The sequence below is a fragment of the Cannabis sativa genome, chromosome 6, assembly GCF_029168945.1.
Source record: "Cannabis sativa cultivar Pink pepper isolate KNU-18-1 chromosome 6, ASM2916894v1, whole genome shotgun sequence".
Lineage (NCBI taxonomy): Eukaryota > Viridiplantae > Streptophyta > Magnoliopsida > Rosales > Cannabaceae > Cannabis > Cannabis sativa.
This window is the reverse complement of record NC_083606.1, coordinates 74,321,135-74,345,014: the sequence shown is the minus strand read 5'-3', so window position 1 is coordinate 74,345,014 and position 23,880 is coordinate 74,321,135. Positions and strand designations below refer to the sequence as shown.

General features: G+C 29.2%; 2 protein-coding genes across 2 annotated transcripts; one reads left to right on the top strand and one right to left on the bottom strand.

Annotated features, from left to right (window-relative positions):
• Positions 1-903: 903 nt before the first annotated feature.
• On the bottom strand, positions 904-12,341 carry LOC115725767 (beta-amyrin synthase). Its single transcript, XM_030655376.2, has 17 exons — positions 12,204-12,341; positions 10,587-10,795; positions 9,813-9,998; positions 9,290-9,379; positions 8,983-9,186; positions 8,814-8,898; positions 8,538-8,704; positions 7,899-8,090; positions 7,230-7,343; positions 6,617-6,736; positions 5,802-5,924; positions 5,603-5,701; positions 2,648-2,704; positions 2,343-2,533; positions 2,062-2,239; positions 1,475-1,639; positions 904-1,294 (listed from the first exon to the last, which is right to left on the bottom strand). The coding sequence occupies exons 2-17, from the start codon at positions 10,785-10,787 to the stop codon at positions 1,163-1,165; spliced, it is 2,304 nt and encodes a 767-aa protein (XP_030511236.2). The 5' UTR covers positions 10,788-10,795; positions 12,204-12,341; the 3' UTR covers positions 904-1,162.
• A 6,707-nt stretch (positions 12,342-19,048) lies between these two features.
• Positions 19,049-23,587, top strand: LOC115695916 (ruBisCO large subunit-binding protein subunit beta, chloroplastic). Its single transcript, XM_030623012.2, has 15 exons — positions 19,049-19,379; positions 19,825-20,067; positions 20,160-20,285; positions 20,373-20,510; positions 20,606-20,701; positions 20,787-21,029; positions 21,136-21,370; positions 21,458-21,627; positions 21,713-21,790; positions 21,882-21,953; positions 22,043-22,147; positions 22,221-22,313; positions 22,399-22,491; positions 22,594-22,717; positions 23,276-23,587. The coding sequence occupies exons 2-15, from the start codon at positions 19,840-19,842 to the stop codon at positions 23,287-23,289; spliced, it is 1,815 nt and encodes a 604-aa protein (XP_030478872.1). The 5' UTR covers positions 19,049-19,379; positions 19,825-19,839; the 3' UTR covers positions 23,290-23,587.
• The last annotated feature ends 293 nt before the right edge of the window (positions 23,588-23,880 follow it).

Sequence of the window (23,880 nt, the reverse complement as noted above, 5' to 3'; positions counted from 1 at the left end):
CAAACCACAACGACAGAGACAATGCATACACCTACTTAAGTAGAGGACGCGTGTCGAATCTGTTTCGAATATGGAGGTTAGTGCGAGAAGAAACTTAAGAAACTGGGTCAAGTACAAATACAAGTAAGTCAAGATCAAGGACCTATGTGTAAAGCAGATCGACTAGAACCCATGCACGTGAGAGACAAGTGCGAGATGGGGAAGGTGATCAAGAAAGCATAAGCAATTCTAGAGTTTCCAAAGTCAACTTGGGCGCAGAGCTAGAAACCCCTTCAAGGTTAACTTCTATGACTTTGGACAATGCAACTCCGATATGTTTTCTTTCTACCATGTGCCAAACATTGATGTCAATATCACCCGGATAAGTTTTTGGGTTAACAGAAACTATTTGAAGTTTTGCTACAATTTACTCTAAATGTAACTGTGTAATTATAAAGTAAATACCATTTTGGATTCTATATTTTACAAAAATTACTAATTGGACCCTCTGTTTTGTTAAATGATAAAATAAACCCTGTATTTTCCAAAATGGTAAAAATAGGACCCTAAGCTTAATTTTCGATAACTTTTTTTTAATATAACCAATTTGAAGACAATTCCTAACACGAATAGATACAGAAAATGTAAACAATTTTGCTATAACACATTTAGATCGGATTATTATTAAATTTTATTTTCACAAACAGTTCAGGGTTCTATTTGTACTATTTTGAAAAATACAGTGTTCATTTTGTTATTTAACAAAACAGAAGGTCCAATTAATCATTTTTGCAAAATAGAAAGTCCAAAATAATATTTACCCATAATTATATAATCAACCAAATAAGTGAAAATGAGTAATTAACTCGAATTAAACTCAAACCCAATTATAGAATGACTTTCTAAACACACCGACTAAATTAACGAAAACTAAAACAAAATTATATCATTTTTTTAATTCTTCCCATTATTCTTCCAAGAGCTTCAATCTTACATAAATAAAATTCATCAACACAAACAACTTTGTACCAAGTACTAAAAGCTAGGCCTTTATACCTCCACAACTCTTAATATTAATTTTAGATACTTACCATACATTATTCAAGTTTTATTTAAAGTTTTAGCATTAGCAACACAAGAACATTGAAGAGTCGTCTATATTCTCACCCAAACACACTTAACTTCAAATTTTTACGTGATCTTTTCCTGGCAAAAAAACTCGATTGCGGTATTCTGCAAGCGCCCATAATGGAAAAATGTCTTTATACATTGGATAATGCAATGGACAATTCATCTTGAAAACTCCAACTATATCCTGAATCATAATAAAAAAAAATATTAATCGATTATTACTTTATTTGTTGAAAACCATACCAAAATTAAATAGGAAAATTTTAATTTTATGTAAATTTGTTGTATATATGTTTAAAATATAGTATTTCTTTTTCTTATTAATATTATTTCTTAAAAATAATGCTCAAATAAACAAAAATACCTGTTCTGAAAAATCACCATTTTCCATTTGAGAATTGATAATGAGTTTTGCAGCACGATGAAGAGGTGTTGGGTCTCTTTCTGCTTGGCCAGCATGAATCAAAGCCATCATAGCCCATGAAGTTTGTACTAAATTTGATCTATTTTGAGGAAGGGCTATATATTCCTATAATAATAAACTCAAAATTAATTAAAACAGAAAAAAAAAATGAAGAAAAAATTTACCAATATTCTTAATACTACATATTTGGGATTTCAGTGTAGTTACAATAAAAAAATTACTTGTGACTAAAATATAGTATTTAGATACAAGTTGTTACTAATTTAGTTTTAGTCCAATAAATATTGTGCCTAAAAATACATTTAGTCACAATAAATTATAATTTTTGTGACTAATACTTTTAGCCATGAATTTTTTAGTCACAACATAGGAATGATGTTTTATAGTAAGTCATAACTTTTTTACTTTTAGTCACACGTTTTTACTCGCATATTGTACAATATACTTTTTAGTTGAAATAATGATTGAGATACACTTAAATTACATGATTTTTTCACATTTAATGATCGATGTAAAATAATGTATACCTTTTTTGGACATGAAAGGTAACTCTCTCCCCAACCGCCATCGAGTGTTTGTTTCTTGAGTAGAAATTCTACTGCCTTACGTATAGTTAAACTGTTGTTGTAAGTTTTACCAGCTGCAACTAGTCCTCCTAGGGCAAACCACGACGCATATGTAAAGCAAATTCCCCAATTTCCATACCTATAAATCAATAATAATTTTTCCATGTTAATTTAATTTGTTTATCAAAACAAAATTATAACTCAAATTTTGAATGTGTTGTAAATATGTTAATTATGCTAACCATGAACCGTCGTGCCTTTGTATGTTTTCCAAAAACCGAACTGCTCCTGTTATGAACATCTTTATTTCTTGTTCTCTATGTTCGGGGTATAGCTTTCTGAAGAGAACTAAAGATTGGATTGCACTCGAAGTACATTCCACATACACATGCTCGATAACAATTTCTTCAAGAAATTCAACGGGATTCAACATCTGAATTTGTAAACACAAAAATTACATTTTTGAATTATTTTTTAATACAAATTATGTGTAAATATTTTTTTTTTTCTTTGTAGTTTTATGTTGCATGTATAATGAACTACTTACTTCCAACCAAGCTGGTGATCTAGCAGGCTCCCATGCTGCTTCACCACCATTTTTACTCTAAAATAAGTCAAATTAGTAGTCTTTATTATTTAGAGATAACACTAATTAATTGTGAAAAATAATTTAAAATAATATAAGAAAATTAGATCCAAGTATGAGTACTTATATCAGATGCTTTAAAATAAAAATTCTCTAAAATATTTAAAGAACTAAACTAAAACACGTTACATTAGATGCTATAAATTTATTCTCTATTTTAAAGCTTCTTTAAAATTCACTATTTATATTACATTTATAGAATATTATTCATTGGTCTAAATTTATTTTATTAATTGTTGGGGGTTTTAATTTTACTTTTTTATATGGAGATGTGTATAAATATAAATATTATATGTTTGAAATGAATAAAATATATTAAAAAAAAGTAAAAAAAGAAATAGAGTTTTGTAGATGTATTTTAAAGAAGTTGATATGTAAAGCCCGCTTAGCTAATTTGGAAATTATCAGTTAATTGGGATTAATTATGAAATTATTTATAGCTATTTAAATAATTTATGATACTGTTATTTATGTTATTCAGTAGCTTGCATATTTTGCATTTCGATTATTAGGTATTTTGGAACTCGGCGTTTGGCTCAGTAGAAATCACAACTTAGTATGTTAGTAATTTGGGGACGGGTTTTAGACATTGGGAATGTCGGGAATGGCCGGGAATTTAGAATTTCCCAAAAATACCCCTTTAGTATGATTTTTGTGATTTTATGGTGGAGGGGCAAAATGGTCTTTTTGCCCCAATGACTTTTGTCTTTAGTGACTTTTTATTTGAAAAATTAAATGTTTATTTCATGGTTTATTTGGCTGAAATGAATAGTGCTTGGTTAGTTTAATTCTTTTTCATTTTCACAAAATATTAAGTTTAGAAAAAAGAAAGAAAATTTCAAGCAAAACACTCTCTTTTCTCTCTCTCTTTTTCGGCTGAAACTTGGGGTTCAAGAGCTGGAATTTTTGTGGTGATTCAAGCTTGGATTGCAAGCTCTAGTAATCCTTTGTTGAGGTATTTCTTTATGTGATTTCTCTACCTTGTTTTCTTGAGTTTGTTTGATGAAAAAGTTGAGAAAATGCATGTTAATTTGAAGTTCTTGTTGCTGTGTTAAATTGTTGTTTCCAGTAGCTTAATTAGGTTTTAAATGGATGGATTATATAGGTTTTAATGCATGCTAGTGGTGTTGTTTAAAGCTTTGAATTTCCTATGCAAATATGTGATTTTTGAGTGAAATGGTTCATTTTGTTTCTGTGAAATTGCTGGATGTTCTTGTGTGTTTTCAGAAGCTATTTCAAGCTTATTTGAGTAGAATTAACTAGGTTTGGATGCATGTTAGTGGATTTAACCAAGTTTGAGTTTTGGAACTCAAAGCTTGGTCTTTAATGGTGATTTTTGCCTCTGTGTTTTCTGGGTGGTTTTGAGGCCTTAGATTTGTTCTTTGGGGTGTTTAGAACGAGTCGGAAAGTTTGGTACCAATTGGGGTTGAATTGGTCGAGTTATGAGAATTTTAGTTGGTACTGCTGCGAGCCGGAATTCGGTTGTGCATCCGGAATTCGGATGAGGGTTACGAATTTTCCGGAGGCAGATTCGGTGGGCAAGCGGTCTGGGTTGGGGAAAATTCGGGGGACCACTAGTTTTCCTCGTTTTTCTGTTTTTAGGGGTATTGCCATGCTTTTTATCGATAGGGAAACTTTTAGTTCCTAGTTTTAGTCCGGGAAGTGATTTAGCGTGTCACTTATAGCGTTGTGATTTTTATGGTTTTAGGAGCCGATGTCAGCGCTTCGGCTTCCCGGTTCGGTCGGGTTGACGCACACTTTGAAATCGGAATCCGGGTAAGATTAGTATAACGATATGCATATGTAGAGTACATGTTTAACGTGCATGTAGGAGGCTTGCTAGATTACATTAGTTATGTATTTAGGCTTCGAACCATCCAACCTGTCACGTCGGTACGAGTGAGTATGACCGACGCCGGAGTATGGCCAGGTTCGGCCGTCAGTGACATTTGGTTGGTGGTTCGGTGCTTATTGACCTATCCGTCGGTACGAGTGGAGTATGACCAGCAGCCGGAGTATGACCGGTTCGACCGATCAGGAGGATACTTGTCAATAGTACCGTCCCCTGAACGTTCAAAACTCAGTACCATGTTGGACATGGCGGTAGTAGCTCAGTACCATGTTGGACATGGCAGTAGCGGGACTCAGTATCGTGTTGGACACGGCGGTTAGAATTATGTATGATATTATTATGCTTTTCTTACTGAGTCTGTCGACTCACAGTTTATGTTCATGTGTAGGTAAAGGCAAGGCTATAGCTGATGGACCGTGAGCGAGCTTATGAGATTGTACATGTTGGAGCGGTTAGGCCTGGAGCGTACGATCCTCGGGACGACGAAATTTGAATTTTTGTAACTGTCGTTAGACGACTTTTATTTTGATGTAATAGTTAAACAGTTAAACTTTTTGTAAATATTTTTATCATCGGGATCCCGAGTCTTTTATAATATGGTTTTATACGTTTAATTAAAAAGCAAAATTTTAATTAATCACGTTTTTCCATAAACCTCGTTGATTAGCAACGAGCTGCACAGTACGTTTAAAAATCACGTAATACGCCTAAGGTAGTTAGGGTGTTACATGATATATGCTCTACCATAAAAGTTTAAGGTAAAATTGAAAAAGTGGGGGTTTGACTCGTTTGAGTGGTGTATTTTAAAGAAGCTGATGTATAATTTAAAGTAAAAGTTTGAGGTAAATAAAGAAAGCAAAATTTTGGTAATATATTTTGAAGAATAAAATATAGAAGTTGATAATAATGCTCAGTCACATTGAGCTTATTTTTTTTTTCTTTTCTTTTCTAAGAAATAGTTTTATACTAATTAACAAAGAAATTTTGTATAGAATAATTCTCACCTGCAAAGAAAGTATAACATTAACAGTATCATATAATTTCTCAGCTTCAATATGTTCTCCAACAATTTTTGGTGGCATCATTGACAACATTGCACAACACTGTAGATTAAAAGTATTAAGAAAATGAGTTCAAAACATTATTAATCTTATTGTGAAAATAAATTAAAAACATTAATTTGGTTAAATTATATTAATTAACCTTTAAACCTTCCGTAGTACAATCAGAAAGTTGCCATCCATGATCTTGATCGGAAAACGTCCACGATCCTTTCGATATGTGGCGATACATACTTTTAAAGTCACCGGAAGGATTGTCCTTGACCTAACAGAATTATAGGGCCGGTAAATATCGAACATAAGAGAATTAGTTAATTCGAGTGAAATAAAATTAATTATTAATATGGACGTTCACAAATTACACTCAAATAATACACACTAATTAACGTGATATTTTTTTGGCTTCATTTCATTTTGGACTCTATATTTTCAAAAATGATACAAAATAGTACTCTGAGCTCAATTTTCGATAATTTTTTTTCTAATATTACCAACTTGAAGACAATTCTAGCATTGCCAGATACAAAAAATGTATCCAGTTTTATCATAGCAACTTTAGATTAGGCTATTATTAACTTTTATTTTTACAAAGAAAAATCAATTCAGAGTACTATAGTCCAATTTATCATTTAACAAATAAATGGCCTAATCAATAATTTTTATAAAACACAGAATCTAAAATAATATTTACCTTATTTTTTCAACCAGTTAAAGAATACAATAAAATTAATATGCATACATATTTCTTATATATATTACAAAATTATGATGGAAAATCTAAAATAATTTTTAATATTTTATTTTGTATAACATCTAAAAGTATATTACAAGCAAGTTAGGCAATAATTAGGATAAATATTTTTTTTTTCTCAAAGTGTTTTGATGAGATAATATTCTACACAATCTTTTTTTGTAACATGTATCAAAATAATCATAAACTTTTAAATTAGCACTAACCTGAGATTTTTTAATAAAGTCATGACCTTTTGCCAAGATTGGTCCAACTTCATCAATAAGGTTACTTGCAAGAAGAGCTTGAACTGCAAATGTAGCATCCCACAATTGACTACCAAAGCTCTACAAACAAAGATGTAAATATCACTACATGTCTCTTTATATAAATATATATATTATTAAAATACAAACACAAAGAATCCATGTGTGTTTCTAATTTCTATAGTGTTTATATAAAATAAGATATGTATACAGGGTTGATTTTAGGTTAAGACGAGTTAGGTCTATGCTTATAGCTCACATATTTTAGAAGTTTAAATAAAAAAGATATACTTTAAGATATATATATTTTTTTAATAATTTTTATAAATACTATTTATTTTTAAAATAAAAGCCTAAAAATATTATTTTTCTTTTGGCCTATTTCAACTTAAGGCTAACCTTGTATAATATATGTGCACTATAGGAAGAAGAGTAAGTTATACTAGTTAGTGTATGTTAATTGCTAACTAACTCATAGTAAAGATTTGCCTATCATTATTGGGTTTAGACAAGTTCTTCTCATTTGGGATGTTTTGATTAGTTTTTAACTAAGGTCTTTATTAATAATACTCACTTGTATCTTCAATCCATCTTCACCAATCCATATGAAGTCCGGAACCCTAGCAAGATGCTTTTTGAAATACATTCCATTTGGATCTTCAACCCAACAAGCGAGCATACATAACACCTGTCTTGAATAAAGAGTTTGAGTAACTTTATAAATTATAGAAGAATCTTAAGTAGAGACCTTAAAAATACCATCACTTCATTGTTATTTTTTTTTATTTTATTTTTGGTATATAAAAAAGTTATAACATAATGTTTTCCATACATATATATGAACTAAGGTATTATAATTATAGTAAGTATCTTGCCAATATTCTAGAAATTTTGAATAATTTCCAAAGTTAAAATTAATATTCAAATAATTAAGCAAATGTAATTTTTTGTATAAGCATGGTAAAAAAAATTATTTGAACTCTGATTTCGCTATCATAAATTATTTAAATTAATTTCGAACATATTGATTAGAATGTTATAACTTTAATGTATGTTTATTACCAAAAAATATTAGATTATAATTTCTGAAAGTGTCAAAAACAGAAAAATAACACCATGGTAGTGTTATAACTTTAATGCATGTTTAACATATTGACATAATGTTATAATGTAATGTATGTTTATTTTTAAAACATGATCATAATATATAATATCTCGATGTATGCTTGAATATTTTTATCACCTTTTCAACACATCCAATAGTAATGTATCGACTATTCTCATCTTCGTAATGAATATGTTTCATTGTTACTTGAAGAGCTTGTTCTCTTATAATTTTTTTCAACGGCCAACGACTTAAAAGAGGCTCAGTGCATAGGTAGAGACTATCCCACAAAAAATTTTGTATCCAATGAGGTGGATAATAAAGATCCTCCTACAATAATGAAGTCATAAAAAACATTAACTTATAAAGATAGAGATAAATGTTAACCAATAAAATGTATAAGATATGTTTGTTTGATGTGTACGCACACATACTTACGTATTAAGTCACTTTGAACAAATATAAATTATTTTAAGTGAGACTTGATATTCAATTACACTAATAATAATATATAACCTGCTTCGAGTTGGGCTAAACCTGCATCTATGGCCCACCTAACCTAAAGGGCCAAACAAATATCCTTTGAAAAATATACATATTGTTTAGGTGGTTTTTGAAAATACTATAGATTATTTTTTAATAAAGGGCCTAATAATTTTCTTTTCACCTAAAACATACCCTATTTCAGGGTCGACTCTGTATATAAAGGGTTAGGCCTTTTAAGGTGTGGTCGATCTTTAACATTTTTTTTTATGTGCGTGTCAACTAATTACATACCTTAGAACATTGATGGCGCGCATTTTTCCAGTTGATTTGATTATAAGGTTGAGTGTAAAGTTCATCTCTCAATTGTAGAATAAGTGGTGTGATGGGACCAACAAATCTTTTTCCATATAAATACGACATAGGCAAATAAACCAGTCGACAATAACACCATATTTTAGCTACAATTTTGTAACAAAACAAAAAAGTGTCAATTAACACAAATATGTCAAACAAAATGTAAGTATTTATATTAATTTATGATTGATTAAAATATATAAATATACAAACATGGATGTATAGGAGAAAAGGGTGGAAGAATCCAAAATTCAGGTGGCATTGGGTTGCAACCAATCCATTCAAAGACTCCTAACATCTACAAGGAAAGGAAAAGGTTAATTAAGAGAAATAATTTATAATTTATCATCTTATTTAACATATTAATGTAACTTTTGCATACCGAAAGCCAAGTCTTTCCCCAAGAGAGTATTTTCGTTACACTGCCATGATCGAGGATCCATTTTCTTGCTCTTGCACAAGCGTTATCTTCTTCACCATTTTTAGGTAATTCTTCTCCGAGAATTCGTAGACAAATATAATTAAAAGTTGTACCAAACATTGAACTATGGCCCCCTACATGTAATCCCCATCCACCATCTTCATTCTAAATGTCACAAAATAATGTTCCTTAATAAATGAATGTGTACAGTAATAAAAGTGTCCTTTTGAGATGGATATCGTAACCAAATTAGTTAAAATACTTTTACCTGGTGGTTATACATATGACGAAAAATTTCCTTACGATGTTCACTAGTAAAAATAGTATTAAGGTGACCTGTAATGTATAAACACATAACCTGCAATCAAACAAACAAAATGTTTTATATGTTAATGTATTTATATAACGTAAAGAGAATATACTTATTTGGTAACGAAATATAGTTTTAAGTACCCTATGTTCTCTTTAACAGTTATCGAGTACTCTATAACTTGAATCGTGCATACTTTGGTAATGTTTGTATTCTTAAATGTAAGTTATCTTGTAATTTGAAGATAGGTGTAAAAGGCACTCTATCACCCACGAAAACATACATATTTGGTACCTTGTAGCTTGTGACCAAATTTAAACCTAAAGTACTAATGTATGTTTATTTGAATTCGGATTGTAAGGTACTCGATATTATAAATTATAACTTTGTATTTTATCGAACTAAAGGGTATCAAATAAGTATATTCTTTAAATTAAAAACTATAAATTATTTATATTTAAGAAAGATAAAATATACTAACAAATGGCGGTAAAAAATACGATGGACCACTATTTTCTGCAGGCCAATGTCCATCGCTAGCTTGTAAGGCGGACAAGTAGTGGGCACTCCTTCTTATTGCACATGTTATCTTTTCATGACTGATCACTTCATCATCTTCAATATGAACGGCGGGAATTGTTTGTTTGAAACTTTTTTCTCTCAAAAACTACAAAATATTTCGAAAATTGAATTAAACTAAGATATTTTTCATATTATCCTATTATGATATAAAATATAAAAAAAATCAATTAGGTCTTTATTATAGTTACTAAATTGTAATCTTTTTGTATAGATAAACACTTTTAGTGTCTCTTTCACACTTTTAGTCATAATATTAATTTTCTTTCTCTTAGTCAGAACCTCACTGGGCTTGGTCGGGGTTCTGCCTGGGAGGGTTCGGAGACAATTTAATAACATATATTGTGTGAAATTAAACTTAGAATTTATCTATTTAATTTTCTTAAAATTGTCAATAGGTTGAAAATTCAATATTAGTACAAACTTTGTATATGATCAAACAACAAGTTTATTTGATATGTATGTCTAAGTATACAAATATAATAATCACGATTTACAATAATATGATTATAAACAAAAATTAGAAAGAAAAAAAAAATAAGAAGAGCTGAAATATTATTATTATTTTTAAAAATAAGAATATAATTTAAATAATTAGTAAAAGTAACATTTAAGAGGGCTTAAGCTAACCCTAAACTCATGTAACACTATCCATATGTATACAATATATGTATACCTGCATTCGCCAAAGAGAATCAACAGAAGTCGTAACTTGAGAACGACGGTTGTAGAAGTTGGAGCGAGCGGCTTCAACCTCCGCTCGCTCTTCAGCTGTACCGGCCTCAGCATCAAACTCCCATATTTGTCTTCCCACGAACTCATTTGTGCTATAAATGTTTGGATCATTTCCTCGCTCTCCTATCTTAAGCCTCCACATAATTTCTCCTTTTCATTTTTCGATTCGTAAATACATTGTTAATTTGTATTATGTATTATGTATTATGTATTATGTGATTGTAAAAACTTGTGAGAAAAGATTATTCTATCTTTGTTCAAAATTAATAATATTAATATGGTATGGTAAATTACAATAGAAAGTATATATCGTAGCACATATTTATAGTTCACATGTATAGATAAGTTAGAATTTCATAGTAAAAAATTTAAATAATTTCAGTTGTTAAAGTAGATTCTGAATAAAATGTTATGCTTGTGGTGTGAAACTGCAATTTCGAAACTATCTTTATTCCTTTTAGTTACTTAAATTATTTAGAATTTTTTGAAAATCGAAACTTATTATAACTATACATTAATTAATAACAATAACAAGGCATCGTATCAAAACAATTAAATTGATCAAAATTTAATCATATAATACATAAAAGAGTAATTTGCGCCAAAACCCCCCCAACTATCAATTTACTTGCAAAAAACCATCCAACCTCATATTTTGGTGGGAAAACCCTCCAAAGTACTATTCCGTTTACATTTTTAAGGTGTCGTACGTCTTATCGTTAAGTCCTAATTTTGCCCACGTGGCAATGACAAGTCACTAAAAAATTATCCTATGTGGCCATATTTTACAAAATAAAAATAAAACTTTAAGAGTAATTTGCGGCAAAACTCCCCCAACTATCAATTTACTTGCAAAAAACTATCCAAAAAACTTTAAGGTTGAATGGTTTTTTGCAAGTAAATTGATAGTTGGGGGAGTTTTGCCGCAAATTACTCTTAAATTTTTTGTTTTTATTTTAATTTTTATTTTGTAAAATATGGCCACGTAGGATATTTTTTTAGTGACTTGTCATTGCCACGTGGGCAAAATTAGGCCTTAATGAGGCAGAATGGACGGCACCTTAAAAATGTAAACGAAACAGTACTTTGGAGGGTTTTCCCACCAAAATATGAGGTTGGATGGTTTTTTGCAAGTAAATTGATAGTTGAGGGGGTTTTGCCGCAAATTACTCTACATAAAAAGTATAAACTATATTTATATACAATCGCGCCCCATTATTAACATCCCAAAATTTAATAGATACCCTTAAAACTTATAAAAGAAAAATAATTAACATATAATAATATTTTTAATTTATATTAATTTTTTTGTTCTATGTCATCTTCTAAAAAAATACATGTAAATAAAATGCATTTTAACTATTAAGACATTCAAAAAAATTCAAAAAGAGAAAGGAAAAAGAAGATAGAAAAAAATGGAAACTCTTTATTAAAGTAAAAACTATGATTGAAAATAACCAATAAATAGGAAAATAAAAAAATGGATTATGACTTAAATTGGAAAATAAATACATATAGTACTTCAATTATATTATGAAGACTAGGGAGAGAATAATACCTCGTTGATATGTACTTCAATTTTCTTTGTTTTCCAAGCTTAATTGGCTTTATTACTACATATATTTATATGTATAAGTATAGCTATATATACTTACAAAATTATATAAATATAATAATTAGGTGGGTAAGGATAAGAAACGTGCTAAGAAACACAGTTGTTGAGAATAAACAAAAACAATATAGAATTTATATATTAAATATATAATTATGTTAATTAGGGTTGGCAAAATATTATCGTGTCATGTTTGTGTCATATTTTATATATATGACCCGTTTTTATATTTTGTGTCTGGCGTGTTGACGACTCGTTTTTTACTCGTGTCTAATTTTCTCAACTCTAACTCAACTCGTAAAAAAATGTGTCGTATTCGTGTTGACCTACTTTGACCGTTTTGCTATTACTGAAACTAGAGTTGTAGAGAAAATGATAGATTTAGGATACATTTTGTTAACATCTCACTTTTAGCCAACGACGTTGAGTCAATTAAATGATTGAAATAAATAGATAATAGTTAATAATAATGAATAATTAAGCAAATAAGAACATAGAGATTTATAAAGGTTCGACCTTATAATAATGATAATAGTTTACTCCTCTTTTAGTTGTATTACTTATAATAACGGTGATAATGGAAAGCCGCCAGAAATAAGTTTTGGCTCTAAGGAATGCTGCCTCACAATGTTATTTACTTAGCTTTTTATAATGTTTATTTTTGAGTCTGATTATCTTAATTTGGTGTCTAAATTTAATAACCATATTTTATTGGAGTCTTAATTAGGACTTATTTTAGTTTGTCATTTAGACATTTTAATATAGCGAATCTTGTGTATTGTCTTAAAACTGTTAACATAGCAGCTCACACTTTGGTTAAGTATGCTTTTTGTCGGCACCTGTTTTGGAGGTCTGACTATCCTCTTTGTATTCAGTCTCTTATTATACATGATGCAATTTTTATAACATTGTATAATATAGTTGAAAAAAACATTTCACAAAATTTTAAATAATTTATAATACCAAAATTATAATTAATTCAAATACTTTGTTGTATGCACCTTGCTTATTTTGATAGATGTGTGCAAAAAGCAATTTAAATTCTAATTTGGACATTCTAAGTTATTGTTTTATAAATTAAATTAAGTTGCAACTTATTCATTTACATATCGAAAATATTAAAAATACCAATATAGTTGAGATGTGTTGTTTTGATAAGACTTTCCAATAATGTCTTACCTACCAACATAAATGTATATATATTTATAATATTTGTTAGTATAAATTAAATTAAAAAATTAATTATTATCTTACTGGCTAGTAGGTGTCAATATTAATAACACTTAAAAGTATTTTTAAATAATGTAAGACTTTTTATTAAGTTAGTAAAAAATAATATGACCTTTTTCTTTTCGGAATAAGTTAAAAAATATATATTTTTTTTTTATATTTATTAGTCAAAAATATTTTTATATTATATTTTATTAAAATATACTTATTTTTTTATTAGGTTGTCCAATATATTCTTACTCTCTACTTAAGTCTAGCATATAATTTACATTAATTAATGGAGACATCATTCATAAAAGTGGGTATATCTTATAAAGAATATGAAAATAGAGGTAAAAATTAAAACAAGTAAAGTAAAGTGAGTATACAATGTATGTTCCTCTTTCTTTCCTTAGTACTAAAACGTGAAACTCCCAAAAAAATTATAAAAATACATTGAAAAAAATATAATGGGCCACCTCATTTAAGTGTCAATATTGGCAACATATTGATAAGAAAAAAAATATCTACAATGTAAGTATCTAAAGTTTTAAGTTTATATGTAACATAGACTCGATTTTTTGTTAGTATAACCAACTTAAAGTCAGTTTTTAACACGAATAGATGCAAAAGATATAATCAGTCTCGTTATTATTAAATTTTATTTTGACAAATATTTATAGTGTTATTTTATTATTACTAAGTTTTTGTCATTATTTTTATAGTAAAATATGGTTGAAATATTTAATATTTTTAAATATAATATGTTTATACCTCATTTTTTTTCTCATGGTATATATATTTTTTTTGATCAAGAAGAAAAAAACTTCATTAATCAACTCGTTAAATACAAACAAACTACACTTCTCAAAAGAGAAGAAACAAACACAAACTCTTAATAATGGTATATACTTAATATTTTCAGTGTTGCAATTATATATTTATTTTTTTAGGGTAAATTATACAAAATATTTTACTTATTTTATACTTAAATTGTTTTCATAATATCTCACAAGATTGTATATAATATTTTAAGAGATTAATTTGGTCGAGTTGTATGCTTTAGCATTTAATTATGATGTAATATATAATTGAAAATTCATAGACTAAGAATAAGATAAATACATAGTATAAGAAAGATATGATATGAAAAAAAGATAACATAATTTATTAGTAAACTAATAAAAGTACATATTATAAGAAAGCTATGATAAGAAAAAAAGATAACATAATTTATAAGTAAACTAATAAAAGTACTTATGAAATGTCATTCAATTCAATCAAATAAGGTTGGACATCAAATCCAAATCAATTTTCTTTTTCATTCTATCAAATTCAATTAATAATTAAATTTAGAGAATTATTATTCAATCTAATTTAATTAAACTTTAAAATCCAATTAAATCTAATGTAATACAATTACTAATTTGATTGGATCGATTCTTTAATTTGATATCCAATTACATATTTAATTTTAATATTAACTTAAAAAGATAAAAAAAAAAAGATATATGTAAAATTAAAATATTATCATTTACTTAAATTCAATACTCTATAAATTTTGTCCTACAGCGGTAATGTTGGAGTCGGATTGTCTTGTGTTGGTTAATGCTATTAATAGCAAGAGCCATATTCTATCTCCTCTTGGTCTTATTGTTTCGGATTGTATTTCTCTTATACGATCCTTTTCTAGTTTTGATATTTCAGTTCAGTTTGTTAAACGATCTGGGAACCAAGCGGCTAACTGGTTAGCTCGTTCTTCTGGTTCATGTCCTGGTCGTATTTCCAGTAGGGGGTCTGTCCCTTCTGGTTTGGAAACTATTCTGTTAGCTGATTTGCTTTAATGAAAGTTGCAATATTTGTTTCAAAAAAAAAAATACTCTATATAAATATCATCATTATATGAGTAAGGTAACTAAAAAATTAAAATAACTAAAGCAACAACATTAACGGGTAATAAAATAGAACTAAAATTTTATAAAATAAATACACAAAACAACTAAGTGTTACAAATTCAACAAAAAAGCTACTAAAAATATATTTAATATGTATATATTTTTATTATATAAATAATTTTTTTAATATATATAAATATAATTGGATTAGATTGATTTTTAGTTAGATTTTGAGATTAATATTCAATAACCAATCAATTCAATTAAAATTTAATTTTTATGATCCAATCTAATTTAATTGTAATTAAATATCTATTTTTTTTTATAATTAGATTAGATTAAATCAATTAAATTCGATTAGATTAGATTTGATGTTAACCACTCCTAGAACCAAATATAAATAAATCATAGGAAGACAAAATAAGTCAACAGATTAGCATATGTAGTCAAAAAAATATTGATCCCAACAAGAAGAAATCATAAAAGAGAAAATCTATCTACCAATAATAATTTTGACCAAAGGGAACAAACAATCATTCTATATCTTACTATTTTATAAGTGTATTATATATAATTTGGTCAAGGTTATATTAGTGCATACATGTTTATATTATCATTAATATATAAAATAAATATATATAGATGTCTTATTAATTATAATTTTTGACATATACTAAATCGTGGCTGATTTTCTTTTAAAAGAGGTTATTATTTGTCTTTTGCTCTATATTTATTTATGTGGACTAATAAAATTGTGCCACGTGTACACTGTGTACACGTGGACATTCCAACTTGGCACTTAACAGCCAAATATGGATGGAAAGGGCTAACTGCTAACGGACTAGTGGTTTAGGTAGTTTTACCACCAAAATTTTAGATTAGGGGGTTAGTTGCAAAAACCTGTCCACTTTAGGAGGTTTTGCCGCAAATTACCCTATCATTAATAAATTACATAAATATATATAAATGTTTAATTAATTATGAATTTGGACATATATATGAAATTGTGTGTAAATTTGTTATTTTAAAAGGCAATTCCAATATTACCATCTAAACCCTTAACGACCAAATTTCTAAATGGGAAATAAATACTTATATTACACATTGTAAAAGGAGTTCTAATGCATTTTTAGGTTGTAATTTCTTTAGTATTAATAGATCTTTTAATTTTGTAGCTCATAAAATGAGTTTATGCTCGTATGTTGGAAGTGTTCAGTATTCTTCATTCTTCAAAATATTATTTGTAATGATAAGGAGGCCTAACTTTGTTGAATCTATAAACGCTCTTTATTTCATAAAATAAAATAAAAAAATGGGCTTTTTTCATAAATGTACAACAAAAATAAAATAATTAGACGCAAGTAATGTGACTAAAAATACATTTAGTCACGACAAATTATAATTTGTGTGACTAATATCTTTAACCACGTACATTTTAATCACAGCATATGAATAATCATTTATAATTAGTCACAAATTTTGTTGTGAGTAAAAGTAAGATTTTTTTATAGTGAGTGTCCAGTATTCTTCATTCTTCAAAATATTATTTGTAATGACGGGAAGACGTAATTTTCTTGAATCTATAAACGCTCTTTATTTCATAAAATAAAATAAAAAAAAAATTATGTCACTTAAACTTTTTAAGTTGATAAAAAATTTTAGAACTATTAAAATTATTAGATTCAATAATTTTATTCAATTTTAGTTTAATTTTACAAACAAATGTCTGTCATAAATGAAAGTTCCATCCTAGTGAATTAAAAAACTTATTATTATTGATAATTATAATATTCTCCCTCTAAACCATCCATCATTTTTACAATTTTAATTAGAAAAAATATAAATAATAACAAAACTTGTAAGAATCAAAATTTTGGTGATAGACAATTTGCTTTGGCATTTGAATCTTTTTATCAAACTATATTATATACCAAACCCAAATTAAACAACTTTGAAAATTGCTTACATAGCCAATTAACTAGTGTTACTTACCAACAAGAACATTTTACAGCTTGAAAGGAAAAAAACATAGTTAACTTTATTCATTTGGTTATTATCTAAGATAATCTAAAATGCATGATTTAAAAAATGTGTTAAATTTGACCCAAAAAAATTCAAAAAAAATGAACAAATATAATATTTATTCTCCAATGCATAAGCATAACATGGTAATTTTATACCTATAATCACATAAAAGAGATCGAATCCCTCCCTATTATATATATATAAAAAATACAAATAGATAAAAAAAAAAGTAGTTATCAATTAGATATTCTCAAAAAAGAAAAATTAATTAATGACACTATTGTATTTTTTAAAGTAGACATATTTATTAGAATCACTCATTAATTAATTAATATTAATGCAATATTGTAATAAAAAAAATATATTCATTGTTATACTAAATTTGACACAATATAAATTTAATTAATTTTTTGGCACTGAAGAAGCATTTAAACATATTATTTTAAGGTTGACACACCTAATTTGGAAAATGATGCAACTTTATTATATGTAAATTATATTAAGTTAGTTAAAGAAGGACATAAATATGTGAAATTACTCATAAATGTTTCTTAAAAAAAGTTGTAAACATGTTAAATTTTTTATAAATATGTTAATGAATTAATAAATTACTTATAATTAAGTATAATTTATTTATCTTCATATAAATGAGTTAAAGGAACTGAGTTAGGTCAATCATATAACATTTACTTGCAAGTTGCAAGTTGTAATACCTAAATCTCAACACAACACCTATTTAGCATGAACTCACATGGGCACCCTACATCCATTAACATAACATTTTGGTGCACATTACACCTTTATGAGTATGGCCTATGTTTTGTAATAATGGTGAACCAAAGAGAGATTGATACCAAACCATAAAGGATGGTTAGTAAGTACATTTCTTTATAGGGCTCAACATAAGGTCCATACTCTAGGTCTATTTTTGTGCATACCTAGGTTCATCATAGCATTTTGGTGCAGATGCACTTTTCTTATTAAGGCCTATGTTTGATTTTTTTGGACAATTTTTTTGGGCTTCTTTTCTTGTAATAGAGAACCAAGAGAGTTTGATACCAAATTATAAGGGATAAGTTGAGGAATACATTTTTCTGTACTATTAATTAAAGATACCTTCATATTATATTTCATTAAAATATACCTACTTTTGTGAGTATGTTGCCCAACATATCCTCACCTTCCACTTAAGTCTAGAACATAATTTACATTAAACTTAAGATCTATAATAAATATATCATCTATAAAAATAGGTGTATTTTAAAGAATATGGAAATAATGATAAAAAATTAAAACAAATATATAAAGTGAGTATAATTTCCTCAAATCATAAAGGAAGGCTAGTAAAGTACATGTCTTTATTGGGCTCAATATAATGCCCATACTATAAGCCCAATAACCCACACCCACCAACATAAAAGCCTTTGGTTTCAATATTGCACATTAGATCTTTCTTATTAAGGCCTATTTTTATTGATTTGGACCATTTTTGTTGGGCTTCTTTTTCTTGTAAAGGAGAACCAAGAGAGTTTGATACCAAACCATAAAGGAAGGCTAGTAAGTACATCTTTATTGGGCTCAACATAAGGCCCATACCCTAGGCCCAAGAACCCACACCCACCAACATAAAAGCCTTTGATTTCAATATTCAAATCCTAAAACAAACAATTCTAGAGAGTTCTAAAAACCAATAGATAAACGACAATAAGAGAAGGCCTTAGAAACAATTGGACGGTTCAGATTAATTCTGATTCTAGAAGGTTCAAGATCAATGCTTCAAAACATTTATTCCATTTTATTTTATTTATTTATTTATCACTGTAATACTTACTCTCTGTGACTAGAACGAATAAAGAAAAACCTAACCTTTCACCAAAAACTCTCTCAACACTATACTACAAACACTCTCTTATCCAAAACCCACCAGCCTCCTCCATTGTCATCTTCTTCCTAAACCCTAAAAGCTCTCACCACTCCTCTGCAGTTATCTTCTGTAAGTATAATCAACTTTAAGGGATTAAAGCTTCAATCTTTTTGTTTAGGTTGTTCTGTTTATGAGTTATTGTTTTGTGGGGTTTATTGTTTTTGTGATATAAATGAAATGGGATATGAAATTTGAGTGAATTTAACTGAAACCGTAACTGGGTTTTTGTTATGTTGTTGTTTTATTGGATTAAAGTTTGAATCTTCTTGTTTAGTTTCTTCTGTTTATGAATAATTGTTTTGTGGGGTTTATTGTTTTTGTGATAGAAATGAAATGGCATATTAAATTTGAGTGAATTTAACTGAAACCTTATCTGGGTTTTTGTTATTTTGTTGTTTTTTCTTTATTTGGGTTTATTGGTTTTGGTGATAGAAATGAAATGATTACATTTTGGATTGAATTTTGTGGAATTCAAGTGAAACATTATCTGATTTTGTTTTGGTAACCATTGTAGAGATAGAGAGAGTAGATGGCATCTACATTTGCAGCCATGTCTTCTGCTGGTTCCTTAGCTGCACCAAGTGGTAGAGTTTTGGATAACAAGTTCCAAAAGCTTTCCTCTTCTTCATCCATTGCTTCATGTTCTTTTGCTAAAAGACAACAGAATGTTGTTAGAAGAACCCCTTCTCCAAGGATTTCAGCTATGGCTAAAGAGTTGCATTTCAACAAGGATGGTTCAGCCATCAAGAAATTACAGGTAAGGAATTCTTATCTCTTATCTCTTTACCTAATTTGATTTCCCTTTATGTTGTTTGTTGTATTAATAATGACTTACAATCGTTCTCTCAGACTGGTGTTAACAAGCTAGCTGATCTTGTTGGTGTCACTCTTGGTCCTAAAGGAAGGAATGTTGTCCTTGAGAGCAAGTATGGTTCACCCAAGATTGTTAATGATGGTGTCACTGTGGCCAAAGAGGTAATTGTTTATATTATTGCTCTTAATTTTTTATAGATAAGGTTAACAATTCAAGTGCAACCCTTTAATTGGTTTTAAACTTTGAAGGTTGAGTTAGAGGACCCAGTTGAGAACATTGGAGCTAAATTAGTGAGACAGGCAGCTGCTAAGACTAATGACTTGGCTGGTGATGGAACCACTACATCTGTTGTCCTTGCTCAAGGTCTTATTGCTGAAGGAGTAAAGGTTTGTTCTTTTCTGTTCAGTTCATATATATGATTTGTGATGTTGTGTGTGGAGAGATGAATTCTAACTATTGTTGGGAGTTTGTGTTTTTTCAGGTGGTAGCTGCTGGTGCAAATCCTGTTTTGATCACAAGAGGTATTGAGAAAACCACCAAAGCTCTTGTTGCTGAACTCAAGTTAATGTCGAAAGAGGTAAGCGAATTGTTTGAATTTATTAGTCAATTCTGTTTATTTTGTTTTATAGTGGTTAATTATCATTTGGTGATGTTGATTCCAGGTTGAGGACAGTGAACTCGCAGATGTGGCTGCAGTTAGTGCAGGTAACAACCACGAGGTCGGAAGAATGATCGCCGAAGCCATGAGTAAGGTTGGAAGGAAGGGTGTGGTGACCCTTGAGGAAGGGAAAAGTGCTGAAAACAGTCTATATGTTGTTGAAGGAATGCAATTCGACCGAGGTTACATTTCCCCTTACTTTGTTACCGACAGCGAGAAGATGACCGTAGAATATGAAAACTGCAAGGTATATATAGTAATGCTATAGTAATTGATTTTAGCTTTTAACTATTAACAACCACATGTTACTATTTTTGTTAAGCGTGTACTGATTCGGGTGCATATTTGTGCAGCTGCTTCTTGTTGACAAGAAAATTACAAATGCAAGGGATCTTATCAATGTTTTGGAGGAAGCCATCAGGGGTGGATACCCAATTCTGATTATTTCGGAAGATATTGAACAAGAAGCATTGGCTACTCTTGTTGTGAACAAGCTTAGAGGGGCATTGAAGATTGCTGCACTTAAAGCTCCTGGTTTCGGAGATCGCAAGAGCCAATACCTTGACGATATTGCTATTTTGACCGGAGGTTAGTTAACTTCTAATTGGTCACATTACTTACTTACCTATTTATAACAAAGCTTATGATAGATTGTCTTTTTCTCGTTTTGTGTAGGAACTGTGATCAGAGAAGAGGTGGGACTCAGTTTGGACAAAGTAGGCAATGAGGTCCTCGGTCATGCTTCGAAGGTGGTGCTAACCAAGGACACCACCACAATCGTTGGTGATGGAAGTACCCAAGATGCAGTTAACAAGCGAGTTGCACAGATTAAGAATCTTATTGAGGTAAATTTTTTAAAGTGTTATACAAATTATCAATGTGAAAGCTTTGTTAGTTTCGGTAGCTTAAATTAGTTGTACTTTATCGCAGGCTGCAGAGCAGGACTACGAAAAGGAGAAGCTTAACGAGAGAATTGCAAAATTGTCCGGCGGTGTTGCTGTGATTCAGGTAAACATTAGAGTCGTGTTAAGGCTTCAGGGTGTTATCGATTATTTTATTCCTGGTTTCGGTGTGGCCTAATCTTTTCAATGTTATTAAGGTTGGTGCACAAACTGAGACAGAGCTCAAAGAAAAGAAGTTGAGAGTTGAAGATGCCCTCAATGCAACAAAGGTAATTTAATTTCTCGCAAACTATTTATTTTTCTTGTATTCATTCACTCGAGACGAGTAGAGCTTGAAAGTTTGTTCTTTTATTTTCAGGCCGCTGTCGAGGAAGGTATCGTTGTTGGTGGTGGATGCACCTTGTTGAGATTGGCATCAAAGGTGGATGCAATTAGAGAGAGCCTTACAAATGACGAGGAAAAGGTATCGTCTTTTTCGATTAGAAAGGGAAATTTTTTATGTTGAAAGTCGAAACTCACCTTTGTATAAATTTCAGGTTGGAGCTGATATTGTCAAGAGAGCTTTGAGCTACCCATTGAAATTGATTGCCAAGAATGCTGGTGTTAACGGTAGCGTGGTCAGCGAGAAGGTATGCATCATCAACTGATATTATATCAAAGTTTTAATCTTTTCCTTATGGGTGATGAATTAAAGCATTTGTACTCTTTCTTCAGGTGCTTTCCACCGACAATTTCAAATTCGGATACAACGCTGCCACAGGAAAGTACGAAGATTTGATGGCTGCTGGAATTATTGACCCAACCAAGGTTGGTTTTAGTGTGAATTATGGAAAAACTTGGTTGTGAGTGTAAAATTATGGGAAAGTTCTTAGCTTTGTGTTTTCTATTTTCTAATTGATTGTTTTTCAGGTGGTGAGGTGTTGTTTAGAGCATGCCTCGTCGGTGGCGAAAACATTCTTGATGTCTGACTGTGTGGTTGTGGAGATTAAGGAGCCTGAACCAGTGCCTGCAGGCAACCCCATGGACAATTCAGGTTTGTAGCTTTTCACTCTATAAACAAATTTCATCCAAATGGGAAATTAACTAATTTAGAGTAATACCAAATAAAAATCCCATTTTTAATAATATGCTATAAAAACAAAATGTGAATATCTCTGTATGGTTTTGTTTGTTGTTTTTGAGTCTTGAAAAGGTTAAATCTGTACTTGATTGGTAAATACTTGAAAAGAAAAATCAACTTTAATAATATATTATGTTTGGTAGGAAGGTTTTTTGAGTGGAAGGATACATTTTCCCTCTAAATGTACAAAAAATCCAATCTTTCCAAAAGTGCAAGGAAAGGGAGAAAAGGACAAAAATAAGTATATTAAATGTCCTAAATACCCTTCATAAGAAATAAATAATATATATTTGAAGAGGATAATATAGTAATTTTCACAAATAATTATGTTTCCATCCTTCTAAGGAGACTTGTTATCCTTTCCTTCCCTCTAACCAAACATAGTGTAATTGATTGGAGGGTGTGTTTTGGAAAATGCTAAAAGTTTGTATATATATATAATGGTTACTAATGTTTGGATTTTGATGACAGGTTATGGCTATTGAGGAAAGAAAAATTGAGTCCATCTTGAGAGAAAGGAGGGAGATTTAAGAAGAAATAAAGTCAAATTCTCAAATGGAAAAAACCAACTTGAAACTCAACTCAACTCAACCTTAATTTTTGATTATTTAGATGAAATTTGTAGTTGTTGTGTTGTGTGGGTGAGAAAGTAATTATCTTTGGTGAAAAAAAGAAGAAAGAAGAGGATAGCTTAGCTTAGCTTCATCATCAAATCTTTGGATTGCGGCAAAAAATTTGTAGAATTTAATTTTGGTCATAAAATAATTACATTTTTGTAGTCAATATTTTCTTTTGTTATTTTTAAATTTTTATTATTTAACAAGTTACCAACAGCAAATTATAAATTTGGAACATGTAGTCTAGTAAAATTAAAAATCATAAAAATATATCAAAATTTAAGAACTTAAGATGTTCTTTAGTATTATTAGGTGTGTCATGGTAAATTGCAGCACTTGTAAAAAATATGTAATGTTTTGAGTAATGGAATTAAATTTAAAATATATAAAATAAAAATTAGTAATAAATTATTAAATATATATTTAAATACTTTTGCAATTACATTGAGTGAATTTTTT

Coding starts and splice junctions, on each gene's coding strand:
- LOC115695916 (XM_030623012.2), top strand. CDS start 19,840: ATGGCATCTACATTTGCAGCCATGTCTTCTGCTGGTTCCTTAGCTGCA. Junction 21,791..21,881: donor GCGGTGTTGCTGTGATTCAG/GTAAACATTAGA, acceptor AATGTTATTAAG/GTTGGTGCACAAACTGAGAC. Junction 21,954..22,042: donor ATGCCCTCAATGCAACAAAG/GTAATTTAATTT, acceptor TTTTATTTTCAG/GCCGCTGTCGAGGAAGGTAT.
- LOC115725767 (XM_030655376.2), bottom strand. CDS start 10,787: ATGTGGAGGCTTAAGATAGGAGAGCGAGGAAATGATCCAAACATTTAT. Junction 5,925..6,616: donor ACTTTATTAAAAAATCTCAG/GTTAGTGCTAAT, acceptor TAATTCTGTTAG/GTCAAGGACAATCCTTCCGG. Junction 2,534..2,647: donor GATCACCAGCTTGGTTGGAA/GTAAGTAGTTCA, acceptor TTACAAATTCAG/ATGTTGAATCCCGTTGAATT.